Source organism: Oncorhynchus masou, chromosome 6 (genome assembly GCF_036934945.1).
Source record: "Oncorhynchus masou masou isolate Uvic2021 chromosome 6, UVic_Omas_1.1, whole genome shotgun sequence".
NCBI lineage: Eukaryota > Metazoa > Chordata > Actinopteri > Salmoniformes > Salmonidae > Oncorhynchus > Oncorhynchus masou.
The window spans coordinates 45,521,112-45,547,283 of NC_088217.1; the positions used below are offsets into that span (position 1 = coordinate 45,521,112).

A 26,172-nucleotide genomic window follows, 5' to 3' on the forward strand; every position below is an offset into this window, starting at 1 on the left:
CAGGTGGCATAGTTCAGCTGCTGCGATTGGCTGAGGAAAGGTAACATTTAAACCACGTTAAACTTTTGACCCCGCAGGAGCGACACAGGAACGCCCAGGTCTGGTGTGGAACAGAGCCTGCTCTCTTCCTGTGTTTACTCCACAGATCCACGAGGGAGGAGCCAGCGAGGAGGAAATCATGTGCTGTGCTCTGAAATGGAAGTTGGCTTTTCAGCTGAGCAACACCGTTAACAGTACACACTGCTCCTGCCTGGGTGGTGGAGGTATAAAGTTAACCCTCCTCTCTCTGTAGATGGGTGTGTTTTCATTGTTCATATTATTTACCCTCGAGTTGAAACTTGTGGTAGAGATTTTATATTGTTCTTCAAATTATTTTCCTCATGAGGTTGATAAATTACCATGTGTTTTGCTTCTTCAATAGGAGTCTGAGAAGAGCTGGTATGTTATTATCTCAATAGGCAGAATGGAGGCATAGCAGGCTTGGCGCTCTGTGCTGTCAGATAAAAGGCTCATTGGCCATTGATTAATGAACCCATTAGCATAATATTAGCCCTGCGTGATCAAATCACACACACACACACACACACACACATTTGTTTCGGCCATGGTCGGGTTTCTATGGGTTGCATGATGGTGTGTGGGAGGGTGGGTGCCTTCTCAAGAAGAGAAGCTGCTGTGCTCTGAATGCTCTTTCTGCTGTGCCTCTGCTGTGCCTTTCTCTTTGTGTATTTCTCTTCCCCTGCACTGCAGCACCACCAATTCCCTCTAATGTTCATGTACACACACTCGCACCTCGTCAGAAAACAGCACGCAGACAGGCAGAGAAGACACATATGCTGACTGGGTCCTATGTAGTTGGGTTGTATTTAGAGTGGCATATCCCTTTTACCGTTGCACCTCTCTGAATAAGCCCAATAAGCCCAATTGGCTGTTACACGGCCTGGCACTTTGAAGAGGTACAGGTATGGTTGTTTTCTTGTCCCGAATCTCTTCCCTCCTTCCTTTTCATTTCTTTACCTCCCCCTCTTTCTTTGTCTCTTCATACTGAGTGAGGGAATAGGAGTTTGTGAAAGGCTTGTTTTATTCTGTGAGCTGTTTCTCCATGAGGCTGGGGGTGTGTTTGAACTCTACGGTAAACCTTAGCTACTGCTGTCTCCTGTCTGAAGGAGGTGCTGGCATTTCACTGGATAAGATAAAGCATTTTTGGATGACGCTTTTACATATCTTTGTACTGAAGCCTCTTTCTCCTCCATCTCACTCAGTCATATTGGTTGCAGAAATGGGCAGGACTGTGGCTAACGGTACTATAGGGCTGGTTTTGATGATCTGAATACAAAAACAGTATGTTTATCTACACTGACCAAAATGCATACGCAACATGTAAAGTGTTGATTTCGTGAGCTGAAATAAAAGATCCCAGAAATGTTCCATATGCAGTGTTCTCCCCCCCAAAAAAAATGTGAACACATATGTTTATCTCTGTTAGTGAGTGTTTCTCCATTGCCAAGATGATCCATCCATCCGACGTGCACAGAGATCCCTCGATGAGATCCTGAGGCTCATTGTCATGCCAAATGGGGGTCACATCAGTCAGTATCTGCTTTTTTCTGATCCACGCCCCACTATTTAATGACCAACAGATACATATCTGTATTCAGTCTCGTGAAATCCATAGATTAGGGCCTAATTAATTTTGTTCAATTGAATGATTTCCTTGTTGCGTTTTTATAATGCAACTCTTGGGATGGACAGAGGGGATGTCTCCAGACTGTCCTGCCCTCAAGTGCAGACTGCGAGAACCGTCCCCCCCCCCACCATGCTCAGGGCTTGGTTGGAATTCTGAGCTGCCAGTCCGCTTCCGACTGGATAATGGAGTCTTTCTTACAGTTTTACAGCGGAGCTTTTTAGAAGTCTGCACAAGTTTTCACATGCTTGGCATGTCTGCCTCGCTGTACTTCAGTCCCATTTGTGAATCATATCATACATTTCTATTTTTATCATAAGTCATAGTTCTGTCTCAACGACCCACTATTTTCATGAGAATCATGTGTTTTCACAAATGGATAAAACTGTTCAGGTTCTGTAGCTAACTCGGTCACCTGTTTACATGGATGCGACAACAAAACAAAGGATTTGTTGCTGTGCACGCTGTCAACTTCAGCTATATAAAATGGATATGACACGGATTGAGACGGGAGAAAAGCTCCTGTAGTGTGAGCAGCAGCTATTGTAGCCGTTGTCATCCCAAAGTGGCTGAAAGATTTGTGTTTTGCTGGGGTGGAGGTGGGGCTGGTCTTTGAAGAAAAACAGGAAGTCATTCTGTCCTCTTGTTTCCTTTTGCACTTGACGTCCCAAACTCTTGTAGATGCCTTTTTGTTTCTTTATGACTGTGGGGGTTGGTTGATTACGTGGTAATTGCACCAAATTTATCTGCCACTGCTTTCATATTTGAAGACCAAAGACAGGTGGGTCAGTTGGTGACGGTTTGTCTGCTTACGATGTTGCGGTTATGTTTACGTGTGGAGAACTGTGGTCTGGTCAGTCCGTAGTGTGTGGGGTCTTTGTTGTGCTCGCCTGCGTCTCACAGTTCAGATTACAGGCTTTAGTTCAAGCGCAGCTAGAATGTCTTCTATTCTGATCCTGACTTAGTAACACTGCAGCTCTTGAGCTCAGCTCAACACTTCCTCCCTTTCCACCCCTTCCTTTCTCTTTTTACAGTACCTCCCCTATCATATTCATGTCTTCTGTTTTTTTTTATATGAAAAGTGTGTGTGTGTGTGTGTGTGTGTGTGTGCCCCTTGTCAGACTTGTGTTACCAGTTTATCGGCTGCCGACCTGAAGTAATGCATGTCTAGAAGGGAGACGCAAACAATTTAGCCTTGGTGTTTGACTTGAAGTGGCACACACTCTCCTTCTGTCTGCCTCCCAACATCTCTCGTTCCTCATCCATTCTCTCTCTTTCTCCCTCGCTCTGTTTTAATTATTCAGCTGCAACTTTAGCTCAGTTGCTGTGAACCATTTTTTGGGTTTGATCTGTGTGGAAGATCCCATAGGAACACACAGGTGGTGCATCGCTCTACTTTTTTTGTGTGCGCAGTGTTTCCCCTATATGCACCACTGCTGCTAAGTCGTGGCTGCCACTGCAAATCAATAAGAAAATGTTTTTGGGACCCCATTGATATTATGTTTTGAGTCACTCAGATGGCATAAAAACAAGGCATAATCAATGACAAATAGATAGTATAGCAGGAAATGTTGCTGTTTTAAAGCTCTCTAGAGCCAAGAGAAGGGCCTTTTAAACCTTGCCATTGGTAAATTTCTCAAATGGACTATAAATATAAAATCTTCCCTGTCACTTTTTCTTAACGGAAACCTGTGAATAATGTTGAAATTAAGTATCTAAGTCACCAAGGGAACTGACAGAGGATGGCTAAGCTTAGCGTTGGAAAGTTGCTTGGTACTGCAGTAGTGGACTCTGACAGCCAACTGGGGCCAGATAGTCTGTATCGGTCCCTTTCCCCACTCTATGTAAATGTCGTGGCTGGGAGGCCATATCCAGGAAGTGATGACGCAGGGGACCGTGAGAGAGGATGCAAATAGGATGCTGTCTTTTGTGGCTTCCTGTATCTTTTTTAGAAATAATGGTTCCATGAAGTTCTTCCACGGGAAGTAGAAAAGTGTGTTCTGTTCCATCCTGTATCAGCCAGCCAACTGGATGACTCTTACTGACGTGCTTCGGCGGGACATACTCCACATGAAAACCTCTCCAATAAAATCAAATCATAAATCAAATTTTATTGGTCACATACACATGGTTAGCAGATTGTTAATGCGAGTATAGAGAAATGCGTGTGTTTCTAGTTTCAACAGTGCAGTAATATCTCAATCCCCAACAACTACCTACTACACACGTCTAAAGGGGTGAATGAGAATATGTACATGTGAGTATATGGATTAGCAATGGCCGAGCGGCATAGGCAAGGTGCAATAGATGATGTAAAATACAGTGTATACATGTAATATAAGATATGTAAACAATATTAAAGTGGCATTATGTGACACGTGATCCATTTATTAAATTGGCCAGTGATTGAGTCTCAATCTAGGCAGCAGCCTCTGAGTTAGTAATTGCTGTTTACCAGTCAGATGGCCTTGAGATAGATGCTGTTTTTCACTCCCAGCTATGATGCACCTGTACTGACCTCGCCTTCTGGATGGTAGCTGGGTGAACAGGCAGGGGCTCAGGTGGTTGATGTCCTTGATGATCTTTTTGGCCTTCCTGTGACATCGGGTGCTGTAGTTGTCATTGAGGGCCTGTAGTTTGGAGAGCCTTGCGGTTGAGGGAGGTGCTGTTGCTGTACCAGGCTGTGATGAAAGTTTCAGGGCTTACAAGCCAAATTTCTTCAGCATCCTGAGTTTGGAGGGGCATTGTTGCGGCTTCTTCATCACACTGTCTGTGTGGGTGGACCATTTCAGTTTGTCTGTGACGTGTACGCCGAGGAACTTAACTTTCCATCTTTTCCACTGCTGTCCCTTTGATGTAAATAGGGGGTGCTCCCTATGCAGGTCCCTGAAGTCCACGATCATCTCCTTTTGTTGACGTTGAGTGAGAGGTTGTTTTCCTGGCACCACACTCCCAGCGCCCTCACCTCCTCCCTGTAGGCGGTCTCGTCGTTGTTGGTAATCAGGCCTACTATTGTCTGCAAATTTGATGATTGTGTTGGAGGCGTGAGTTCCTGTATGTTATGATTACACCACGAGTCGTTAATCATGAAGCATACACCCCCCCTCCGCCCTTTCTCTTCCCAGAGAGGTGTTTCTCTGTCGGTGTGATGCATGGAGAAGCCCGGTGGCTGAACCGATTCTGACAACATATCCCAGAGAGACAATCTCTGTCTCTCTGGAAGGCAACCCTTGCTCGGATTTCGTCTACCTTGCCCACCGTCAGTGAACATAAAGTAAACGGAGCCAAAAATTAAACGTATTGTTTGTGTTGAGTTGCACATTGGCTTGGTTATGTTTGTTCACCAACTCATGTCACAGTGCTGTCTGTCTGACTCCAGTAGCATTCATTGGCTCATAACTGCTGTAGTCCGTGGTTTGGTCAGAGTGCATGATATGCTGAAGACCTGCTAATGTGGTCTCTTCTGTCTTTTACAACAGGCTGTGCTAAGACATTGAGACCCTAGACTGCGGATGGATTTTGATTGGACACAATCAGGTGAAGGTGAGTAGACCAGTGCGCTGGAGTCAATGTCACTTACACTGCCCCTCACTCTCAAGGGGCCTCATTTATCAAAGGTGCCTGTGCACAAAAGTTTTCCCGCAAAGGTTGGTATTTATCAAACGTGTATCTCCACGCACAGCTCAAACCATGCACCCGCACAGCTTCTAGTGGTTGATCAATTTATATTGCATGGGGGGTGAAGGTGTTTGGTGCACAGGACTTATAATAATGGTAGGCTAATAAACATTTTACCATTTTAATGATAAATCTGCATTTGCCGTTGGTAAGGAGATCGCATAGCAACATGTTGTCTATTATATTATCTTACTTTTATTATATAGGCCACAAGCACAAGCATATTACAGGACATGTCTCTCCTTTCTGACATGACCAGATGATTCCTGCGACACAACAAAGCCATGCTCAAAAGTAAATGGACCTGTGGTCTATTCAAAACGGTTGACAATACGGGTAAGCAACAGTATTGATACGAGTGCAACACCATAGCATATTTAATCTTAATATGGAAGAACAGTTTGTTTTTTGTGTAGAAGTGAGGGCCTTAGTATTTATTTTTTTAAATTGCTCGACTAGACAATCATTTCAGAATGCACAGCCAGTGTTTCGGACTCGCTAAGCATTTTTGGATTGAAAAAGTCACTGCAAGAGTTTGTAAAAAAAATAAATAATAATAATAATTATCTGCCCACACTACTACAGGTGATTTGAAATTAGCCATTGTGCTTTCTTTTAGAAACTGTCATTGCCCAGTTCTAATTTCTCCAAATTATACCGCATATGAGATTTTTTATTTTTCTCTCTTTTTTTTGCCCTCATTCACCTTTTACGGTGTTTTCCATTTGGGGTTGTAACGGTCGTTCTCGAGCACCTACATAGTATGGCTCTGATTTAAATTTTTTATAAATCCCAATTTGTTGAGCATGCAAGTCTTAGAATCTCCATGTACGCTAGAATTTAGTGAGACATGTACACACGGATGATAAATGAAGCCCCAGATCTTCATTCATCTTGGTCTCCATTAGTTCAACAAACTGTGTAAGCCTATGCTGTCTTGTACAACCAACTGCTTTTCGGTACCTATCACTTTAAAATCTGCCCCGTATCTGATGGAACAAACATCTATCTATCTCTGGGCAAGTTTCACATTGTCAGAAGTGTCTGCTTCAGGATCATTTGCATAATGTCAGGCCTGTTGTGACTCATTTGTGGTGCGCTGGCTGCTGTTTTCAGTCGACGTCTCTCTGAAATTGAAAGGGCACAATGTTTGCGTTCTCTCCAGAGTATAGGCCTACTGTCTCTCCCGAAGCGTGATTCACTGCAAGGTTTCAAAGTCAACAAACTTACTAGGGAAAAAGTTGAGGAATAAAAGGCGAACAACAAATGAGGCATGTTACAAACATGCATATACTGTTTGATGCCATGGTAGCATGGTTGTCAATACTGGAGAAAATCGTTTATGTTCAAATGCTTTGCCATCACCATAGTATGATTGGCAGATACTATAAAAAGAAAGATTTCTACATTTCACTACGGTCACCTATAGCAGAGTTTCCCAAACTCTGTCCTGGGGCCCTCCCTGGCACTACAACTGATTTCAAATAACCGAAGCTTGATGATCAATTAAAATATTATTTGTCACATACGCCGAATACAACAGACCTTAGAGAAATGCTTAGAAGACCTTAACACTTTCTGAAAACTGCATTGTTGGTTAAGTAAACAACAGAAAATAAAAGTAACAATTAAACAGCAGCAGTAAAATAACAATAGCGAGGCTATACACAGGGGGATGAGTTGATTATTTGAATCACCTGTGTAGTGCTAGGTCAAAAATCAAAATGTGTACCCAGGGCGGGCCTCTGGACCAAGTTTGGGAAACCCTGATCTATATAACCACTTCCATGTTCTTTTTCACCGATATACTGTATACATGTGAGCTACATATTCTGCCTTCTCTATTATTACCAGCACTCTAGCATGTGTTTGTCTTTCAAGATGTGATGCTGACTGAGGTTTGTTGTCGTCATTCTCCACAACTGCAGAGGTAAAATCAAATCTAATCAAATTTATTTATATATCCCTTTGTACGTTAGCTGATATCTCAAAGTGCTGGACAGAAACCCAGCCTAAAACCCCAAACAACAAGCAATGCAGGTGTAGAAGCACGGTGGCTAGGAAAAACTTCCCAAAAAGGCCAAAACCTAGGAAGAAACCTAGAGAGGAACCAGGCAATGTGGGGTGGCTCGTCCTCTTCTGGCTGTGCCAGGTGAAGATTATAACAGAACATGGCCAAGATGTTCAAATGTTCATAAATGACCAGCATGGTCAAATAATAATAATCACAGACAGAACAGTTGAAACTGGAGCAGCAGCACGGCCAGGTGGACTGGGGACAGCAAGGAGTCATCATGTCAGGTAGCCCTGAGGCATGGTCCTAGGGTTCAGGTCCTCCGAGAGAGAAAGAAAGAGAGAATTAGAGAGAGCACACTTAAATTCACACAGAACACCGAATAGGACAGAAGTACTCCAGATATAACAAACTGACCCTAGCCCCCCGACACATAAACTACTGCACCATAAATACCTAGAGGCTGAGACAGGAGGGGTCAGACACTGTGGCCCCATTCGAGGACACCCCCGGACAGGGAGGATATAACCCCACCCACTTTGCCTAAGCACAGCCCCCACACCACTAGAGGGATATCTTCAACCACCAACTTACCATCCTGAGACAAGGCCGAGTATAGCCCACAAAGATCTCCGCCACGGCACAACCCAAGGGGGGGGGGGCAACCCAGACAGGAAGATCACATCAGTGACTCAACCCACTCAAGTGACGCACCCCTCCTAGGGATGGTATGAAAGAGCCCCAGTAAGCCAGTGACTCAGCCCCTGTAATAGGGTTAGATGCAGAGAATTCCAGTGGAAAGAGGGGAACCGGCCAGGCAGAGACAGCGAGGGTGGTTCGTTGCTCCAGAGCCTTTCCGTACACCTTCCCACTCCTGGGCCAGACTACACTCAATCATATGACCCACTGAAGAGATGAGTCTTCAGTAAAACTTAAAGGTTGAGACCGAGTTTGCGTCTCTGACATGGGTAGGCAAACCATTCCATAAAAATGGAGCTCTATAGGAGAAAGCCCTGCCTCCCAGCTTTTTGCTTAGAAATTCTAGGGACAATTAGGAGGCCTGCGTCTTGTGACCGTAGCGTACGTGTAGGTATGTACGGCAGGACCATATCAGAGAGATGGGTAGGAGCAAGCCCATGTAATGCTTTGTAGGTTAGCAGTAAAACCTTGAAATCAGACCTTGCCTTGACAGGAAGCCAGTGTAGGGAGGCTAGCACTGGAGTAATATGATACAATTTCTTTGGTTCTAGTCAGGATTCTTGCAGCCGTACTTAGCACTAACTGAAGTTTATTTAGTGCTTTATCCGGGTAGCCGGAAAGTAGAGCATTGCACTAGTCTAACCTAGAAGTGACAAAAGCATGGATTAATTTTTCTGCATTTTTGGAGAAAGTTTCTGATTTTTGCAATGTTACGCAGATGGGGAAAAAGCTGTCCTTGAAATGGTCTTGAGATGTTCTTCAAAAGAGCGATCAGGGTCCAGAGTAACGCCGAGGTCCTTCAGTTTTATTTGAGACGACTGTACAACCATTAAGATTAATTGTCAGATTCAACAGAAGATCTCTTTGTTTCTTGGGACCTAGAACAAGCATCTCTGTTTTGTCCGAGTTTAAAAGTAGAAAGTTTGCAGCCATCCACTTCCTTATGTCTGAAACACATGCTTCTAGTGAGGGCAATTTTGGGGCTTCACCGTGTTTCATTGAAATGTACAGCTGTGTGTCATCAGCATAGCAGTGAAAGTTAACATTATGTTTTCGAATGACATCCCCAAGAGGTAAAATATATAGTGAAAACAATAGTGGTCCTAAAACGGAACCTTGAGGAACACCGAAATTTACAGTTGATTTGTCAGAGGACAAACCATTCACAGAGACAAACTGATATCTTTCCGACAGATAGGATCTTAACCAGGCCAGAACTTTGGGTTTCCAATCTCTCCAAAAGAATGTGGTGATCGATGGTATCAAAAGCAGCACTAAGGTCTAGGAGCACGAGAGGTGAGTTGGGGGACGGAAAAGAGGACTGAGAGGGAAGGAAGGGGGATGGAAAAAGAGCGAGACTGAATGGGTAAAGACCGATTTGGGAGCGTGCAGTGGCGACAGGACAGGGAGCGTGCAGTGGCGACTAGGACTGTGTATAGCGCCACCTCTTTGACAAGTCCATGCCTGCAGTTTGGACTGGGGTTGCATAACCACTCCCATCCGTTCTGCAGTATTCCACTCCGAAATGATGCGCTCATAGCTGTGTGTGCTCTTGTTAGAAAGCCAGTGTATGTCTGTGTGTGCTTGCCCACCCTGAGATGTGTGTCTGTCATTGCCTACGTCTCAAGTGCTGGAACAATGAACCCCAGTGGGGTTTTTTTCTGTGTGGAAATGAAAAGAGCAGTGGCCTTAGTGTCTACCTTCCTCTGGTGTGAACACTGAGGGGGTCAGACGCAGTGCAAGGCTGGGCCAGGGGAGGAAAACAAGGGCAGGATCGCCCGGGCTGGCCAACAGCACGCTCGGGGGGGGCAGGAAGAGGAATGGCCAGAGTGTAGAAAAAGGGGAGAGCGAATATAGAGAGAGGATTCGGGGTCAGGGAGCAATTGGAAGTTGGAAATGTGAATGTATCTTGCAGTTCAGTTAGGTTAAACAGCAGTATAGCCTAACCTTGGGACATCTCTGTTCTGTAGGAACGCAATCCAGCTTGTGCTTGTCCCTGTGCTGGGGGTTTATTGACCGTACTGTACTATTAGAGCACGAGGAGTGGTGCAGGCACAGGATGAACGCAGGATGACCCATTTTCCCCAGAGGCTCTAAATCACTACATCATTGTCAGTCTCTCCTCACACTGGAACAGTGTGCAATGAAGGGAGACTCATGTAGCTACTAGTGCTGAGTGATTAACCAAAATTTGTTTTCGTTTTCTTTAAACAACTAAGTCAGTTCAATTATTTGAATTCCATTTAATTTTTTCTTTTTGTGAGCTCAATGCGCACATTGCACAGTTTCTCTAGAGATAAATCAGATCCAGCTTGAACTGTGTGACGTATGGAGTTGTAGTTTCCAACAGGCCAATATTCTACAGAGTTTAGAGCATAAAACGTGGTAATTAACTGCAATTCCTATCATCCATTGCGTATTTACTTGTCCGGTCTGTGGTTCTTTTAATGCCTTCTACTGAAGATACCAGAATGCAAGATCATGAAGGGATAAAGAGAGCAGCTGTTGCTTCGTGACTTCTCCTCCTGCAAATACATGATCAAAGTGATTTGATAGTTGGGTATTCAGCAGTCATAAAAGTATGCCTTATTTCCATTGAGCTTCCAAAATAGTGATTTTTGTCAGACAGCAGCTCTGTAGAGATGAGATGACTTGGAATTAAATAAGTCATCAAATGAAATAAATGTAATATACATGACTGAAGTAATTTATTAAGGTAATGTGAATAAGCAGTAATGGGCAGTCACTACCATGGGACTTTTATTAATTGTTTCAGTTATAGCATTCAACCTGAAAATCCATAACCTTTTTTATTTATTTAGAATAACCGATCTCAGAAAGCACTGTCGCTCAGCACTGTTTCAAACCTCCAGCTTACTCCCTGAAATCAGCGTTGAGTTGAAGCATTAATCAAGGGATTGTAGTCAGTCAGTGTATGGAATACTAGTTTTAATGGACTATCCTCTTGGACGAGATGCCCGAAGACGGGACCTTCTCTAAGTTCTAACATAATAGACCAGGTCATGTTGGTCTCAGAGGTCTGGATACAGTGTGTCTCTGTCTCCCAGGTGCTGACATGCGCTGAGAATGAGTGAAGTGGCAGACAACTCGCTGGAGCCCATGTGCTCCGAACGGAAACGCAAGATCTCCACCTGCGATACACCAGGCATGGGGTGAGTCCCTGCGGGAGCGCCGTCTCCATCGTCCTTTCTGTCGATCTTTGTGTGTGACACGGTCTGTCTTATGGGCAAAGTGTGTCCTTTTCTCTCTAGCCTCTGTTAAATTCCCTCAGCTTCAATATCTGTTTCATGGAGAAGATTTCTGTGGTGTCAGCATTTTAACTCAAGTATGCAGCCGGTCATTATGGAGGGAGAGGTGTGGTTGTCATGGTGACATATCTGACTATCTGCTGTTTTCTCTCCCCCCCCACTCCCTTTCCCTGCAGATGTGACAAGCGCAGGAAGGAGCAGGAGAGTAACTACATGGAGGAGCTGGCCGAGCTGATCTCTGCCAACTTCGGCAACATGGACAGCTTCAACGTGAAGCCAGATAAATGTGCCATCCTCAAGGAGACCGTCCGGCAGATCAGGCAAATTAAAGGGCAAGGTACCAGCTCCCTAACAGGCTGACTACACTGTTCGTGTCGTGTGCTCGAGTGTTGCAAAATAAATTTAGAAATCTAGATTATTCAATTATTGCACCCACACTGCTCGCGCACGCCAATGATCGTCTGCGTTGCCAAGGGCTAAAATAGAAGTCCTGCCTCTCCCATCTCCTCATTGGTTTATAGAAGCAGGTACCCACGTGCCATCTCCACATTGGTTATACCCACATGGGTGACTGGAAGACGAACGAGGTCAGTGGCGGTAATGCACCTAATTTATGAAAGTTGCCAATCGCAATATAAAGTCAAGAGAAGAAAAAGCCTGGACAAATTATCCCAGGACAAATTAGCTAGCAACAGCAAGCTAGCTAAATATGACAAATTTGCTAGCAAGTCCAAGCTAGCTAGCTAAATTGGCATGAATGTTTAATGCTTTTCGACTTGTCCCCAACCTAATATAATTGGTTCAGAGTTGTTTAAATATTTTAACCTGCGTGTTGTGATCGCGTTTGGGGACAAAATACATTTATGCACGATGGCGCACGTGCTAACGCTAGCAAACATCTGAATATCAGCATGTTATCGCCATTGGATTTAGCAAAAAGAGGAAGTAGGAGAACATGATTTGGCATTCGTGAAATCCTTTCTGTAGTATTAGCTCAGTGTATGGTTGCATGGTCAGGAGGATGCCTCTGCCAACCAGGGCTGTAGAGACTAGGTGGTGGGTTCGTGGCCTGCCTCTGTGTTTGGGGGAAATTAACACCAGTAGTTGAGTTGTGGTAGTGATGGCTCAAGGCTGTGGTGCTCCAGGCTCATCTGTCTGTTTGCACTGGAGTAGCAGGCCCCAGACTGTGACTGATGGGACTGTAGAGCAGGGTGGAAGGGCTGGGACAGGTGAGGGACCCCATAAATCACTCTACCGATCTGAAGTGGTTGGATCGGTATAAGCTGCATTAACTCCACCCAGCCTTCTGGTAGGTTATATGCAATCTTATAAATATGCAGTCCAATCAGATAAGATCAGTGAGGAGGAAGGAAGGAAGGAAGGAAGGGAGGGAGGGAATTATTGGATTGGAATCCACCCCAGGGCCACAGATGGCTGCTGATGGCAGGAGCTTTGTACAGCTAGGTTCCCATAGTTACAGGAAGTAAATGATGAAGGCCGTCCTTCTCTCACCGGTACCTTTTTAACCAGCACTCTTTCACCTATCCATCTTTCACCTATCCATTTACTCCTTAGGTCATCTTATTTAGGCAGACTTTATCCTCTCGTCCCTTACATTAGTGTTAGCCTTGAAGCAGCCTTGAAAACCAGAAGCATTTTTTTTGTCATTCTCTTCGTTGCAAGTGAATCTCTTCCCTCAGAATCAAAATCTGACTCATAATTCCATTTTAAATCATGATATAGTTACATTTTTAGAACTGTAAAGCATTGGTAATGCTGCCTCCTGGTGGCGGAGAGTAAGTCATTTTTACAGTGACATGGTTGGCTGGATCACTGGTGTCTGTATTGTATGCTAATTTTGGTCTCCAGTAAAACTGTTTTGCAAGTGTAATGTTTCTCATTTCTCCTCAAATTTCCACAATGTATATCAAGCTGCTTATTTACAGAGGGTGTACATATCCTGCTGTGTGTTGCATTGTTACTAGATTTACCTTATCTACTGTGAAGTGACTGAGGGTCCTTGTCCCACCGCAGGGAAGAGCTCGTGCAGCGATGACGATGTCCAGAAGGCAGATGTGTCATCCACCGGTCAAGGGGTCATTGACAAGGACCATCTGGGACCGCTGCTGCTACAGGTTAGCCTGAGGACAGGGTGGGGGTCAAAGGGCAGTGGAATTAGCTTCACCTTATGTTGAATGGGGGACATACAAGACTCTTGTATGTGCAGCTGGTCACACATTTAGTATAGTTATTGATAATATAATTTTGTGCATCTTTCCTCTGGCTCAGGCCCTGGATGGCTTCCTGTTTGTGGTGAACCGGGAGGGCAGCATCGTATTTGTGTCTGACAATGTGACCCAGTACCTGCAGTACAAACAGGAGGAGCTCATCAACACCTCCATCTACAACATCCTCCATGAGGACGACAGGGAGGAGCTGCACAAGAACCTGCCCAAGACCAAGGGTACGCAGACGCACACAAATGCAGTCACAATAATACATGTACATAAGCCATTGGACTTGGATTTAGTGGAAATGCAGAACAGTAATCTTCCCAACCCACAGCATGAAAGCAATTACTGTGTCCCCTTGCCCCTTCTAGCACCCAACGGTGGGTCATGGGGAGGAGAGGCACCGCGGCAGAAGAGCCACACCTTTAATTGTCGTATGCTGGTGAAGTACGGTCACGGGCAGAGCCATCAGAACCATGGTCCGTCTGAGGAGGGGCCCAACAGGCAGCGCTACGAGACCATGCAGTGCTTCGCCCTGACTCAACCCCGCACCATAATGGAGGAGGGAGAAGGTAGGGGAATCCTCCTCAGTCATGTCACAGTTAGATGTTTTTCCATTTATGATGCAGACTTGCTGTACTCTTCACATTGAGTTGCTGTAACTTTATTATGGGAAGTTAGACTAAAGTGTTGTCAAGCCTGATATAGGGTCATTAGAGAAGGATTGTGGATATTGACTGGCTATGTTCTGTGTGTGTGTGCAGACCTGCAGTCGTGTATGATCTGTGTGGCCCGGCGCGTCACTGCAGTGGAGAGGACCGAGAGGTTCAGCACCCGCCATGAGCTCTCAGGTGAGATGACTGTAACGTAAACACACTGCATTCATGTGTTCATTCTCTTCAAATGCTCTTTCCCTTCATTCAATCTGAGCAAAATAACACACTCTTTGACTCTTCTGGGATCGTCTATTGATCTGCAAAAATGTAGGAGTATACAGTTTAGTTTAAATTGATTATAACATTGAGATGCAACATTTTGTTGCTCAAAATTAAATAAGAATATAATTGCCATGTGAACTCAGCAAAAAAAAGAAACGTCCCTATTTCAAGACCCTGTCTATCAAAGATAATTTGTAAAAATCCAAAACTTCACAGATCTTCATTGCAAAGGGTTTAAACACTGTTTCCCGTGCTTGTTTAATGAACATGCACCTGTGGAACGGTCATTAAGACACTAACAGCTTACAGACGGTAGGCAATTATGGTCACAGTTATGAAAACTTAGGACACTAAAGAGGCCTTTCTACTGACTCACCAAAAGGAAGATGCCCAAGGTTCCTGCTCATCTCAGGGGCGGCAGGGTAGCCTAGTGGTTAGAGCGTTGCAAGTTCGAATCCCCGAGCTGACAAGGTACAAATCTGTCGTTCTGCCCCGGAACAGGCAGTTAACCCACTGTTCCTCGGCCGTCATTGAAAATAAGAATTTGTTCTTAACTGACTTGCCTAGTAAAATAAAGGTAAAAAAAAGAAAAAAAAAATCTGTGTGAACGTGCCTTAGGCATGCTGCAAGGAGGCATGAGGACTGCAGATGTGGCCAGGGCAATAAACTGCAATGTCTGTACTGTGAGATGCCTAAGACAGCGAGACAGGATGGGTTTGACAGCCGATCATCCTTGCAGTGGCAGACCATGTGTAACAACAATTGCACATCTGAACATCACACCTGCGGGACAGGTACAGGAACACACAACCCCTCCATCGGTGCTCAGACGGTCCGCAATAGGCTGAGAGAGGCAGGACTGAGGGCTTGTAGGCTTGTTGTAATGCAGGTCCTCACCAGACATCACTGGCAACGGCGTCGCCTATGGGCACAAACCCACCGTCGCTAGACCAGACAGGACCGTGCTCTTCAAAAGTGCTCTTCACTGACGAGTCGTGGTTTTGTCTCACCAGGGGTGATGGTCGGATTTGTGTTTATCATTGAAGGAACGAGAGTTACACCGAGGCCTGTACTCTGGAGCAGGATTGATTTGGAGGTGGAGGGTCCGTTATGGTCTTTGGCGGTGTCACAGCATCATCGGACTGAGCTTGTTGGCATTGCAGGCAGGCAATCTCAGTGCTGTGCGTTACAGGGAAGACATCCTCCTCCCTCGTGGTACCCTTCCTGCAGGCTCATTGTGACATGACACTCCAGCATGACAATACCTCTAGCCATACTGCTCGTTCTGTGCGTGATTTTCTGCAAGACAGGAATGTCAGTGTTCTGCCATGGCCAGCGAAGATCCCAGATCTCAATCCCATTGAGCATGTCTGGGACCTGTTGGATCGGAGGGTGAGGGCTCGGGCCATTCCCTCCCCCAGAAATGTCCGGCCCCTTGGTGGAAGAGTGGGGGTAACATCTCACAGCAAGAACTGGCAAATCTGGTGCAGTCCATGAGGAGGAGATGCACTGCAGTACTTAGTATCTGGTGTGGTCACCAGCTGCATTGACTGTTACTTTGATTTTGAACCCCCCCCCCTTGTTCAGGGACTCATTATTCCTTTTCTGTTAGTCACATGTTTGTGGAACTTGTTCAGTTTATGTCCCAGTTGTTGAATCTTGTTTTGTTCATACAAATATTTACACATGTTAAGTTTGCTGAAGATAAACGCAGTTGGGTGAGAAGACATAAAATAAAAATTGCTCTGTTCATTTGACCCTTGCCCTTTATGCTGTAATGTTGTCTGATAGGTAAACTGATAGAGATCGAACAGCAGAGTTCTCTCCACACCACCATGCGGCCAGGGTGGGAGGACCTGGTGAGGCGCTGCATGCAGATGTTCCTCCATCGCAGTGAGGGCCATCCCTGGTCCTACAAACACCACTACCATGAGGGTACTTCTCTCTCTGTTAAACCCTCTTCTCTGGCTCCGTGCTCCCTGCTATATCACCATGTCTTCTCACCAATGTTTCACCTTGTTACTCTGCTATAAATGCACAAGTACAATGCATCTCTGCTCCTAACGAAGGCTACTACTAGGTGATGAGCACGTTGGTCGGTCAGTCTCATTTTCTGTTTTCATGGTTTTCTCTCTGTCCTCTCCAGCCTTCCTGCATGGCCGTGCTGAGACGCCGTCTTACCGGTTCTCTCTCTCCGACGGCACCCCGGTCACTGCGCAGACCAGGAGCGAGCTCTGTCGTAGCCGCGCCGCCAATGAGCCACCCACCTTCCTCTCTACCCATCTGCTACAGAGGTTAGTCTGTCAGCTTGGAGCGCTCCGAGACATGGCATCAATATCACTCACTCCGTGTAGGATTTTACTGTTTTCTTTTCCCAGCTGTAGTAGCTAAGATTGAACTGAGTTTTTTTTAAATACTGTAAAGTAGTGTTTTAATGAACTTTTTCCACTCCTGACCCCTCATTCTCTTTCTCTCTGTCAGGGAGCAGAATGGTTACCAAACCAACCAGGGGGGAGTGATGAGGCCCCAGGGCATGGGTGTCACCAACCCCAACACTCAGATGAACATGGCCCCTGGAGGGGGTAGTGGTGGCATGAACAGGGGCTACGGTATGGGGGCAGAGCAGGGGCACATGGGACAGAGAGGCAGCCCCTCGTACACAGGGGGAAATGGGATGAACTCCATGAATCAAATGAACCGCTCGTTGCATCAAATGAACTCTCAAACAAATTCAATGGGTCAACCGATGAACAACATGAGTCAGATGAATTCCATGAATCAAATTAACTCCATGCGTCCAATGAACTCTCGGATGAATTCCTTGAACCAGATGAATTCTATGAGTCGGATTAACCAGATGAATCAAATGAACCAGAGGCATCAGATGAACCACCCTGGAATGCAGCAGCAGTATCCACAGCAGCAGCAGGCCCCATTCCATGGAGCGGGATACAGCATGGGGGGCATGACCAGCCCCCCACAGAGCAGTCCAGGGATGAACGCCCCCCAGCAGAACATTGGCTCCCCTAGAGTAAGGAGGAGCCCCAAAATAGGTGCAAGCCCCTTCTCCCCAGGAGGTATGCATTCTTCCATGAGCTCGGGTCACCCAGGTGGTCCTGGAGGCACAGGTGGTAGCAACAGTTTCTCCAGCAGCTCCCTGAGTGCCCTCCAGGCCATCAGTGAGGGGGTGGGCACCTCTCTACCCTCGGCCCTCCCCACACCCCTGAACTCTCCCCCCACACACAAGCCTGACAGCTGCCTCAGCGCCAACTCCACCCAGCAGGGGCAGTGCCACAGTGGAACCTATAAACAAGGCAGTTCAGACTCCAAGAGCCCGGGCAACACTCTGGCCAGTGGAGGAGAGCAGCAGCACACCCCCACCACAGAGGTGACCCCAGACAGCCAGGCCAACAGTGAGGGCCCAGCCGGGGGAGAAGCCAACCGACCGAGCCATGACAACAACGGGGGCCACAAGAAGCTCCTGCAGCTCCTCACCTCCCCTACGGAGGAGCTAGTACCCCCTAACCACCAGGCCGGCCCTGGCAACACTCCCATGGGCTTTGAGTCCAAGGAGGGATTGGGGGGTTTGACCAGCCCCTCCACAGGTGTATCCTCTTCCACGGCTGCAGTAGGACAGCAGGGCCTAGGAGCAGCTGCTGCAGCAGCACACTTTGCCAACCAGTCCCTGCAGGAGAAGCACAAGATTCTACACAAGCTGCTGCAGAATGGCAACACCCCAGACGAGGTGGCCCGCATCACAGCCGAGGCCACTGGGAAGGTCACAGATGGTGGGGGTCCAGAGGCTGGGCCAGGAGATCCAGAAGAGGGACCAGGGGCGAGGGGGGCTGAGGTGAAGCAAGAACTTCACAGCCCCAAGAAGGAGAAGACCCACGCCCTCCTCCACTATCTCCTCAAAAAAGATGACTCCAAAGGAGCAAGGGGTGATGTCCAACCAAAGGGCAGAGGAGCCCAGGGAGCATCCTCAGTGGTCACGACGTCTGAACCCAACCCCATTGTGGAGCAGGTCAAGACTGAACCACCTGATGAGGTAGGGAGGGACATTGTGCCTACAGTCAGGGCTCTAAAGTGCAACCAGTGTGACAAAATACGTTTAAAAAAAATTGTATTGTTGTAGTGATGAGGCTTTGCTGTACCATTTGTTTCCCACACACAGATTCATTTGCGTCATGCTTGCACCATTAATACAGCAGAAACTGCTTGTTTCTAAACTAAATACTTCAAAAGATTTGACCCAGTTTTCTTCCTAACAACCTGGTAACTTGAGCAGTATATCCAAACATTTGGGGGCACAGAAAGGAAGGAAAGGGATAGCTTCTTTGGGAGATCAATGATCATTGCGTTGAATGAATGACAGATTTCATCAAGAACTTGACGCTCTTAAGAGACTTACAATTTTTAATGTAATGCATCTCAATTTGTAAGTCGCTCTGGATAAGAGCGTCTGCTAAATGACTTAAATGTAAATGTAATGTAATCTCAATAGGAAAATAGTGCTTCTACATAATGTAGAAACCTAATATTACTGGGGCCTCCTGAGTGGCAGAGTAGTATAAAGTACTGCATCACAGATGCTAGCTGTGCCACTAGAGATCCTGGTTCGAGTCCAGGCTCTGTCGCAGCCGGCTGTGACCGGGAGACCCCATTGTCTGGGGGGAGGGTTTGGCGAGCAGGGATGTCCTTGTGCCATCTTGCTCTACTGACTCCTGTGGCGGGCCGGGTGCATGCACGCTAACACGGTCGCCAGGTGTACGGTGTTTCTTCCCGACACATTGGTGTGGCTGGCTTCCGGGTTAAGCGGGCAGTGCAGCTTGGTTGGGTCGTGTTTCGGAGGACGCATGGCTCTCGACCTTCGCCTCTCCCGAGTCCGTACTGGAGTTTCAGCGACGAGACAAGACTGTAACTACCAATTGGATGTCATGAAATTGCGGAGAAAAAGGGGTAAAAGTAAAAAATTACTTTATAATTTCAATTACTGGTATTTGTATCAACATTTTAGCTTTTCAATAATAAACCAACGCACAACATGATTCAGAAGTAACTAAAATTCATATCTATATCAATTCTGATTTAATAAATTCTGGTGCTCCTAACGTTTTACAGTTGTGAGCACCAGTGCTACCAATTGAAAAAGCAATGTGTGCCCTGCCTACGGTTAATTACTTTCTATTATTTATTCAGCAAAGAGCAGCTTGTTCATTAACAGTAACATTTGTTTTTCTTCCCAGTTGGAAACCCTGGAGACAATTCTCGGAGGCCGCAGGAACTCTAGCTCCGGGTTTAATCCCGAACCGGACTCCAGAGCAGGAAAAGAAGGGGGAAACCAGCAGGGAAATGGCCCAGGCAGTTTCCATGGTATACTAGCATGAGTGGATTCTAATTTAAATTATGACTAGAGCAGAAGTGCTAATATGTTGGCCATTTAATTGACTGTTGTGCAGCAAACCAGTACTGACCTGTACTGACCCTTCTGCTCTGTCTTCCAGATGTGGAGAGAGGAGCCATGCTGCCTGCCCGGCGTGGGCCCCTCCAGAGGGCTCTGTCAGTGGACGCTAAACCCCTGGTGGGTGGTGGATGCCTGGCGGGGCGGAGGAACGTTCCCTGCCCCATGCTCATCAAACAGGAGAACGTGGAGGCCCACATCCGGCCAGGCATGACCAACGGCTTCCCTGGACCAGGAGGCATGGGTGTGTGTCCACTACGGGGCGGTGCCGGCACAAGTAACTTACCCCCCAGTACTACTCTTCCCAGCTGACTGGAACAGTGTGAAGGCTACAGTTACTAGACTGTGTCTAGTTCATGGATAATAACTGCACTGTTTGTGTGTTCCCCTGAAGGTATGAACAGGGGTATGGGGATGCCACAGCGGCCTCCCATGGCAGGGCAAGGTGACTGGGGGATGCCCAGGTCCAGTGGAAGTCCTGTGGGAGTGCCAGGTCACCCCTCAATGGGCCGGCCAGGGATGGACTTCAACTCCAAGGGCATGATGAGAGGCCCCATGGTCATCAGGTCCAACAGTTTACCTGGCAACACCAGGTCTATGCTGCAGCAGCAACTCATAGAAATGGGTATGTACTGACGCGTGTCTGTGTAAATATTACCAGCTGTATGTGTGTTCTTCCTGTTGGTAGACGTTTGCTTGGTTCATGCTGAATTCTACTGCCTCTACAGGTTCCAGTGAGGTGAATATGGGGATGAGTCCCTTCAGTGGGCAGGGTCCTCCACCTCTGTCCCCCTCCTGGCCTGACAGTGCAATGGGAATGGATGGACCACCAGCTACCACAAATAGGTGAATAACCATCATCATCCACACACACTTGTACACACTCATCTGTTCGCTCTGTCTCCTATTAACCCACACATCAATAACACGCGGTGTGGAGTACATTGCCTCCTCTGTATACAACAAGTGCCTGCACTGACCCCCCCTACCCTTGTTGTGTACCAGGCGTCAGTTTGGGAACCCCCTGGATGAGCTCCTGGTGCCGCCCTCCACCAGCCAGGGGCAGAGTGATGAGCTGGCGCTGCTGGACCAGCTGGACTCTCTTCTCAACAACACTGATGTTATTGCCCTTGAGGAGATCGACCGGGCCCTGGGCATCCCCGACCTCGTAGGACAGGTACCTTATGAGGACATTCGGATAACATGGAGCGTCCTCTATCTACAGTCCCTATAAACCATGTGACAAGAACCACACTGTTATTTTGATCATGTCTGGCCTCTCTCCCTCCCAGAGTCCTGGTCCAGAGCAGCAGCCAGGTCCTGTCCCAGGACCAGACACCTCCATGGGGATGGAGCAGAAGCCCATGTATGGCCAGGGGTACCCAGGACCACCCTCCATGGGCATGCAGTCAGCCTATGTGGCCAACCCCATGCAGGGCCAGTCCCCTTCTGGCTTCAACCCCATGAACCAGATGGGGGCTCAGGCAGGCTCAGGGGGCTTCCCTGGCATGGGGGGCATGAGTCACCCCCGTGCCAACATGAGACCCCGCATGATGAGTGCCACCAAGCCCCTCCGACTGCAGCTGCAGCAGAGACTACAGGGCCAGCAGGTATTGGCATATGACACACATGACTTAGAAGTTGCGGAAGAGGCTATATTTGATTGTGATAGGTCTCGATACAGAGCCACGTATAAAAGCAGGCAGGTGGGTGACCTATATGGATGGCAAATGGGAGTAACTTTTGTTCTCTCCCGCTGTAGTTCATGAACCAGACCCGTCAGGCCATGGGCATCAAGATGGAGAATGCCCCTACAGGAAACCCTGCGACACGGCCTGGGATGGAGCCCGGCATGAGCGGTCAGGTACACACCTGCCACATCTTGCTCCATTTAAAATCAACATCTGCTAGGGCAGACCACCGCAGACACACACTGAAACCCATGCAGTACTTGCAGTCATTTCAGTGTTTTCCCCTGTCTGCTTGGTCAGCCTGGCTTCTTGAATGCTCAGATGATGGCTCAGCGCAGCAGAGAGATGATGACCATACAGATGAGGAGACAGCGGATGATGATGCTAATGCAGCAGCAGCAACAGCAGCAACAGGCTGCAGCAGGGGGCTTCAGCCCCCCTCCTAACGTAACGGCCCCTGCAGGCATGGACAACCCCATGGTAGGACCGCCCATGAACCAGCCAGTACAGCAGCAGTTCACCTACGGTGGAAACTATGGTGAGCTATCTGACCTAAATTCATATAAATTTATTTACTAGCCTTGATGAGTCTCCTACGTTGACTATTCTCTAAAATAGAAGGCGATGTTCTCACAAATCTTTCCGCTTCTGCCCAGGAGTTTTTCCATTCATAGGTAAACGGACTTCCTCTCTTTCTAATTGTTATTTCTAACAGACTTGACAATGCAGACATGAAATAAGACCTGTTTCTGGCTGTGCATACAGGAATGAACCAGCAGGGAGACCCCTCATTTGTAGGCGCAGGCAGCAACATGATGCCAGGTCGCATGGGAGGGCCTCAGAATCCCGTGATGCAACAACACCCCCAAGGCAGCCCCATGTACCAGTCAGCAGACATGAAAGGCTGGCCACAGGGTGGCATGGCACGGAACAAGTATGTCTGATACACTGATATAATGGCAAAAAACACTCCCATTACTTCCATCTCTTCTCTATCTCCTCTACTTTGTTCTTTATACATCTGTGTTTCAGCTCATACCCCCAGCAGCAGTACACCCAGCAGGGGAACCCAGGCCAGTTTGGGGGCCCCATGATGATGAATGGCTCCATGGGCGGGCCAGGTCCGGTCAGTGGTGCTAGTAGAGCACAGATGGTCCAGATGCAGGGCCAAATGTCTGGGCAAATGCAGGGGCAAATGCAGATGGACACGAACTCCATGGGAATGGGCAGAATGCCAATGGGACCTGAACAGGTAAATAGTTTGTCATTTGTAAGTAAATGAAGATAGTTATAAAGGTCACGACTTAACTTTTAGTTATTTTATAGCTCAGCCTGAACTGTGTGAATGTATTGTAACAATAGCCTACATTTTTTGTCATTTACAGAAATATTGCTGAAAACGTATGTAATCAATAAGAGCCTTCACCAGGAAGGCAGCAGAGACTACAGTGCACCACCTGGGTGGGTGGGAGATGGCCTGGCCAGGGGCCACCAGACACAGCTCCAAGATCTGCTCCCGCCACTGTTCTCAGACCTGTGTGTAGAGAGACTCGAAAGAAGCCTCAGTGAGAATGAGAGGCTGAAATAGACACTTCATACCTAATGCAGCCTCTCAATGTAGGTTTCTTCTCTCTGGAGGAGTATATGAGTGGCTTAGTTCAAGAAGACGCCACGCTTTCTCTTCCTCTAACCTGTGGGAGTGTGATCGGCGTCCTGCCTTCTACACCAGAGGAGGCCTCATCGTGTGTGTTAGTCGGATTCCGTTGCAAAACATTTTGCAACAGATACCGCTTACTCTTGGAAGCAAACGGAGCAAATGGAACAGAACTGAGGGACCTACCTGAATTTGTCCAATAAACTTGTTTTTGTTGCAAAACAAATTCTCCATTTGGAGTAAACTGTTTCCGTTGCGAAATGTTTTGCAACGGAATCCGACTAACACCTCTTGACCCCTGGAGCTAGCTGTCATGCAGTATTCAGCATCAACACTGGGAAACAGAATCTATTTGGGAACAGGATGGGATACGGTACAACTAGCTATTGCTGCACTTTACCAGAAGGCTTTTATGTAAAAGGATTGTTGCAATATTTCTTAGTCATTACAGCCTTACCAGCGATTCAATGCATTCACAGCATTGGGTTTATTTTCCTTTTATCCTTTATTTTTAAATCATCAGGAGCTATAAGCACAGGTTATTTCTATATATTATGCAGATTCAAGCAATAAAACCTCTGCTTTAAACATGAACTCCTAAGCAAACGGTACTCCAGTATTAGATCAAATTAGTCACGAATGTATTCAATGTGAATACAAATTGTAAATATGCTATAAATATATCATACATGCTTTTTATAGATCACTTTTTTTTGCACAGTGTAAGACTTGGTCAAATTTTAACTCATCTTTGTCTAGAAGGTCAATACACTTTTAGTTTGCAGTTAATTTGAGCCTTTTGGAACGTGAGTGAGGGTGTGGGTTTCCCATTTTCCACTTGGTCCTTGTCCTCTGAACATTATTATTATTTTTTTACGTGATAAAAGCCATCTATTTCGTTTTAGAAGCACTTTTACTTCTGATTTGGTGTGTTGACTGTTTGGAACTTCTGAAATTATCAAAAGGTTTGATGGTGAATGAAGAAAGGACAGTCCCTCAAATGAGCAGATGGTTGGCAAGCTGATGTGTAGGATACAGATATGTAAACATTGTAGAAAAAGATGGGATGGGGGGGGCAGTTTCAGGAGTTAACAAGGGACTGTTCCTAAAGTAGTTATTGTCCCTTCCCTAGCTCTCGCCTTCATCATTTCCTTTGACTGTTACTCTTCACTCTCTGAGAAATCTACCTTAACAGTGCGCAATCCAAAGATATTTTTCCAGTTCATTGTATAGCTTCTGACGTTGACGGTGTACATTTTTTATCTATGCATTGTATATGCAGACAGTTACCGGGTACATTTTATGAAATGATAAATGCATATTTTGATTTTGTACTGAAAGCATAGGGGACTGCATATTGTTCAGAGGCCAGTGGGTAGTTAACAGTAGCAGTAATGTGTGGCTCTATAATTGACTGGCAAAGTCCTTTGGTGTGGAAGAGGAATACCACATGGATTTTTTTTTTCTCAAAATATACATTTTCAATGTCCTGTTTTTAATCACTTCATAAAATTATCTAGGTAGAATTGTAATAAAGAGCAAAAACAAAGGATCTTTTCACCTGGGTATTCTTATTTTGTTTCCTTTTTTTATTTTATAGGATGTATATAACAGTTTGTCCTGATTTTGATGTAAATGTTTATTTATACTCATGACTCCCAACTGTAGTTTTTTTTTGCCCGCTGTTCATTAATAAAGAAGAATTGAGGGGAGTGCTCCTAATCTCAGTTTGTTACTTGTATAAAAGACACCTGTCCACAGAAGCAATCAATCAATCAGAATCCAAACTCTCCATCATGGCCAAGACTAAAGAGCTCTCCAATGATGTCAGGGACAAGATTGTAGACCTACACAAGGATGGAATGGGCTACAAGCCCATCGCCAAGCAGCTTGGTGAGCGGGTGACAACAGTGTGATTATTCGCAAATGGAAGAAACACAAAAGAACTGTCAATCTCCCTCTGCCTGGGGCTCCATGCAAGATCTCATCTCGTGGAATTGCAATGATCATGAGAATGGTGAGGAATCAGCCCAGCACTACACAGGAGGATCTTGTCAATGATCTCAAGGCAGCTGGGACCATAGTCACCGAGAAAACAATTGGTAACACACTACGCCGTGAAGGCCTGAAATCCTGCAGCGCCTGCAAGGTCCCCCTGCTCAAGAAAGCACATATACATGCCGTCTGAAGTTTGCCAATGAACATCTGAATGATTCAGAGGACCAGTGGGTGAAAGTGTTGTGGTCAAATGAGACCAAAATGGAGCTCTTTGGCATCAACCCGCTGTGTTTGGAGGAGGAATGCTGCCTATGACCCCCAAGAACACCATCCCCACTGTCAAACATGGAGGTGGAAACATTATGCTTTGAGGGTGTTTTTCTGCTAAAGGGACAGGAGAACTTCACCGCTTCAAAGGGACGATGGACAGGGCCATGTACCGTCAAATCTTGGGTGAGAACCTCATTACCTCAGCCAGGGCATTGAAAATGGGTTGTGGATGGGTATTCCAGCATGACAATGACCCAAACACACGGCCAAGGCAACAAAGGAGTGGCTCAAGAAGCACATTAAGGTCCTGGAGTGGCCTAGCCAGTCTCCAGACCTTAATCCCATAGAAAATCTGTGGAGGGAGCTGAAGGTTCGAGTTGCCAAACGTCAACCTCAAAACCTTAATGACTTGGAGAAGATCTGCAAAGAGGAGTGGGACAAAATCCCTCCTGAGATGTGTGCAAACCTGGTGGCCAACTACAAGAAACGTCTGACCTCAGTACTTGGTGGCAAAGCCCGTGTTGGCAATCACAAAGTAATGTTTTGCAGAGGGGTCAAATACTTATTTCCCTCATTAAAATGCAA

General features: G+C 46.4%; 1 protein-coding gene across 7 annotated transcripts in view; it reads left to right on the forward strand.

Moving 5' to 3' along the window:
• LOC135542121 (nuclear receptor coactivator 3-like) overlaps positions 1 to 24,869 on the forward strand; it is a 47,663-nt gene extending 22,794 nt beyond the window's left edge. Inside the window, exons 1-23 of one of the 7 annotated variants that reach the window (XM_064968799.1) lie at positions 2,327 to 2,465; positions 5,164 to 5,227; positions 5,622 to 5,698; positions 11,144 to 11,248; positions 11,521 to 11,681; positions 13,379 to 13,479; positions 13,634 to 13,808; positions 13,947 to 14,147; positions 14,340 to 14,426; positions 16,305 to 16,448; positions 16,660 to 16,807; positions 16,995 to 18,561; positions 19,760 to 19,886; positions 20,018 to 20,251; positions 20,369 to 20,599; positions 20,703 to 20,820; positions 20,980 to 21,151; positions 21,267 to 21,584; positions 21,737 to 21,838; positions 21,966 to 22,203; positions 22,431 to 22,599; positions 22,698 to 22,917; positions 23,051 to 24,869. In XM_064968799.1, coding sequence (XP_064824871.1) covers positions 11,163 to 11,248; positions 11,521 to 11,681; positions 13,379 to 13,479; positions 13,634 to 13,808; positions 13,947 to 14,147; positions 14,340 to 14,426; positions 16,305 to 16,448; positions 16,660 to 16,807; positions 16,995 to 18,561; positions 19,760 to 19,886; positions 20,018 to 20,251; positions 20,369 to 20,599; positions 20,703 to 20,820; positions 20,980 to 21,151; positions 21,267 to 21,584; positions 21,737 to 21,838; positions 21,966 to 22,203; positions 22,431 to 22,599; positions 22,698 to 22,917; positions 23,051 to 23,062 — 4,611 coding nt within the window. In that variant the 5' untranslated portion in view covers positions 2,327 to 2,465; positions 5,164 to 5,227; positions 5,622 to 5,698; positions 11,144 to 11,162 and the 3' untranslated portion in view covers positions 23,063 to 24,869. Of the gene's footprint in view, positions 1 to 77; positions 264 to 2,326; positions 2,466 to 5,163; positions 5,228 to 5,621; positions 5,699 to 11,143; positions 11,249 to 11,520; positions 11,682 to 13,378; positions 13,480 to 13,633; positions 13,809 to 13,946; positions 14,148 to 14,339; positions 14,427 to 16,304; positions 16,449 to 16,659; positions 16,808 to 16,994; positions 18,562 to 19,759; positions 19,887 to 20,017; positions 20,252 to 20,368; positions 20,600 to 20,702; positions 20,821 to 20,979; positions 21,152 to 21,266; positions 21,585 to 21,736; positions 21,839 to 21,965; positions 22,204 to 22,430; positions 22,600 to 22,697; positions 22,918 to 23,050 lie in introns of those variants that run through there. The other 6 variants (XM_064968798.1, XM_064968796.1, XM_064968797.1 and 3 more) reach the window with 6 other exon arrangements.
• The last annotated feature ends 1,303 nt before the right edge of the window (positions 24,870 to 26,172 follow it).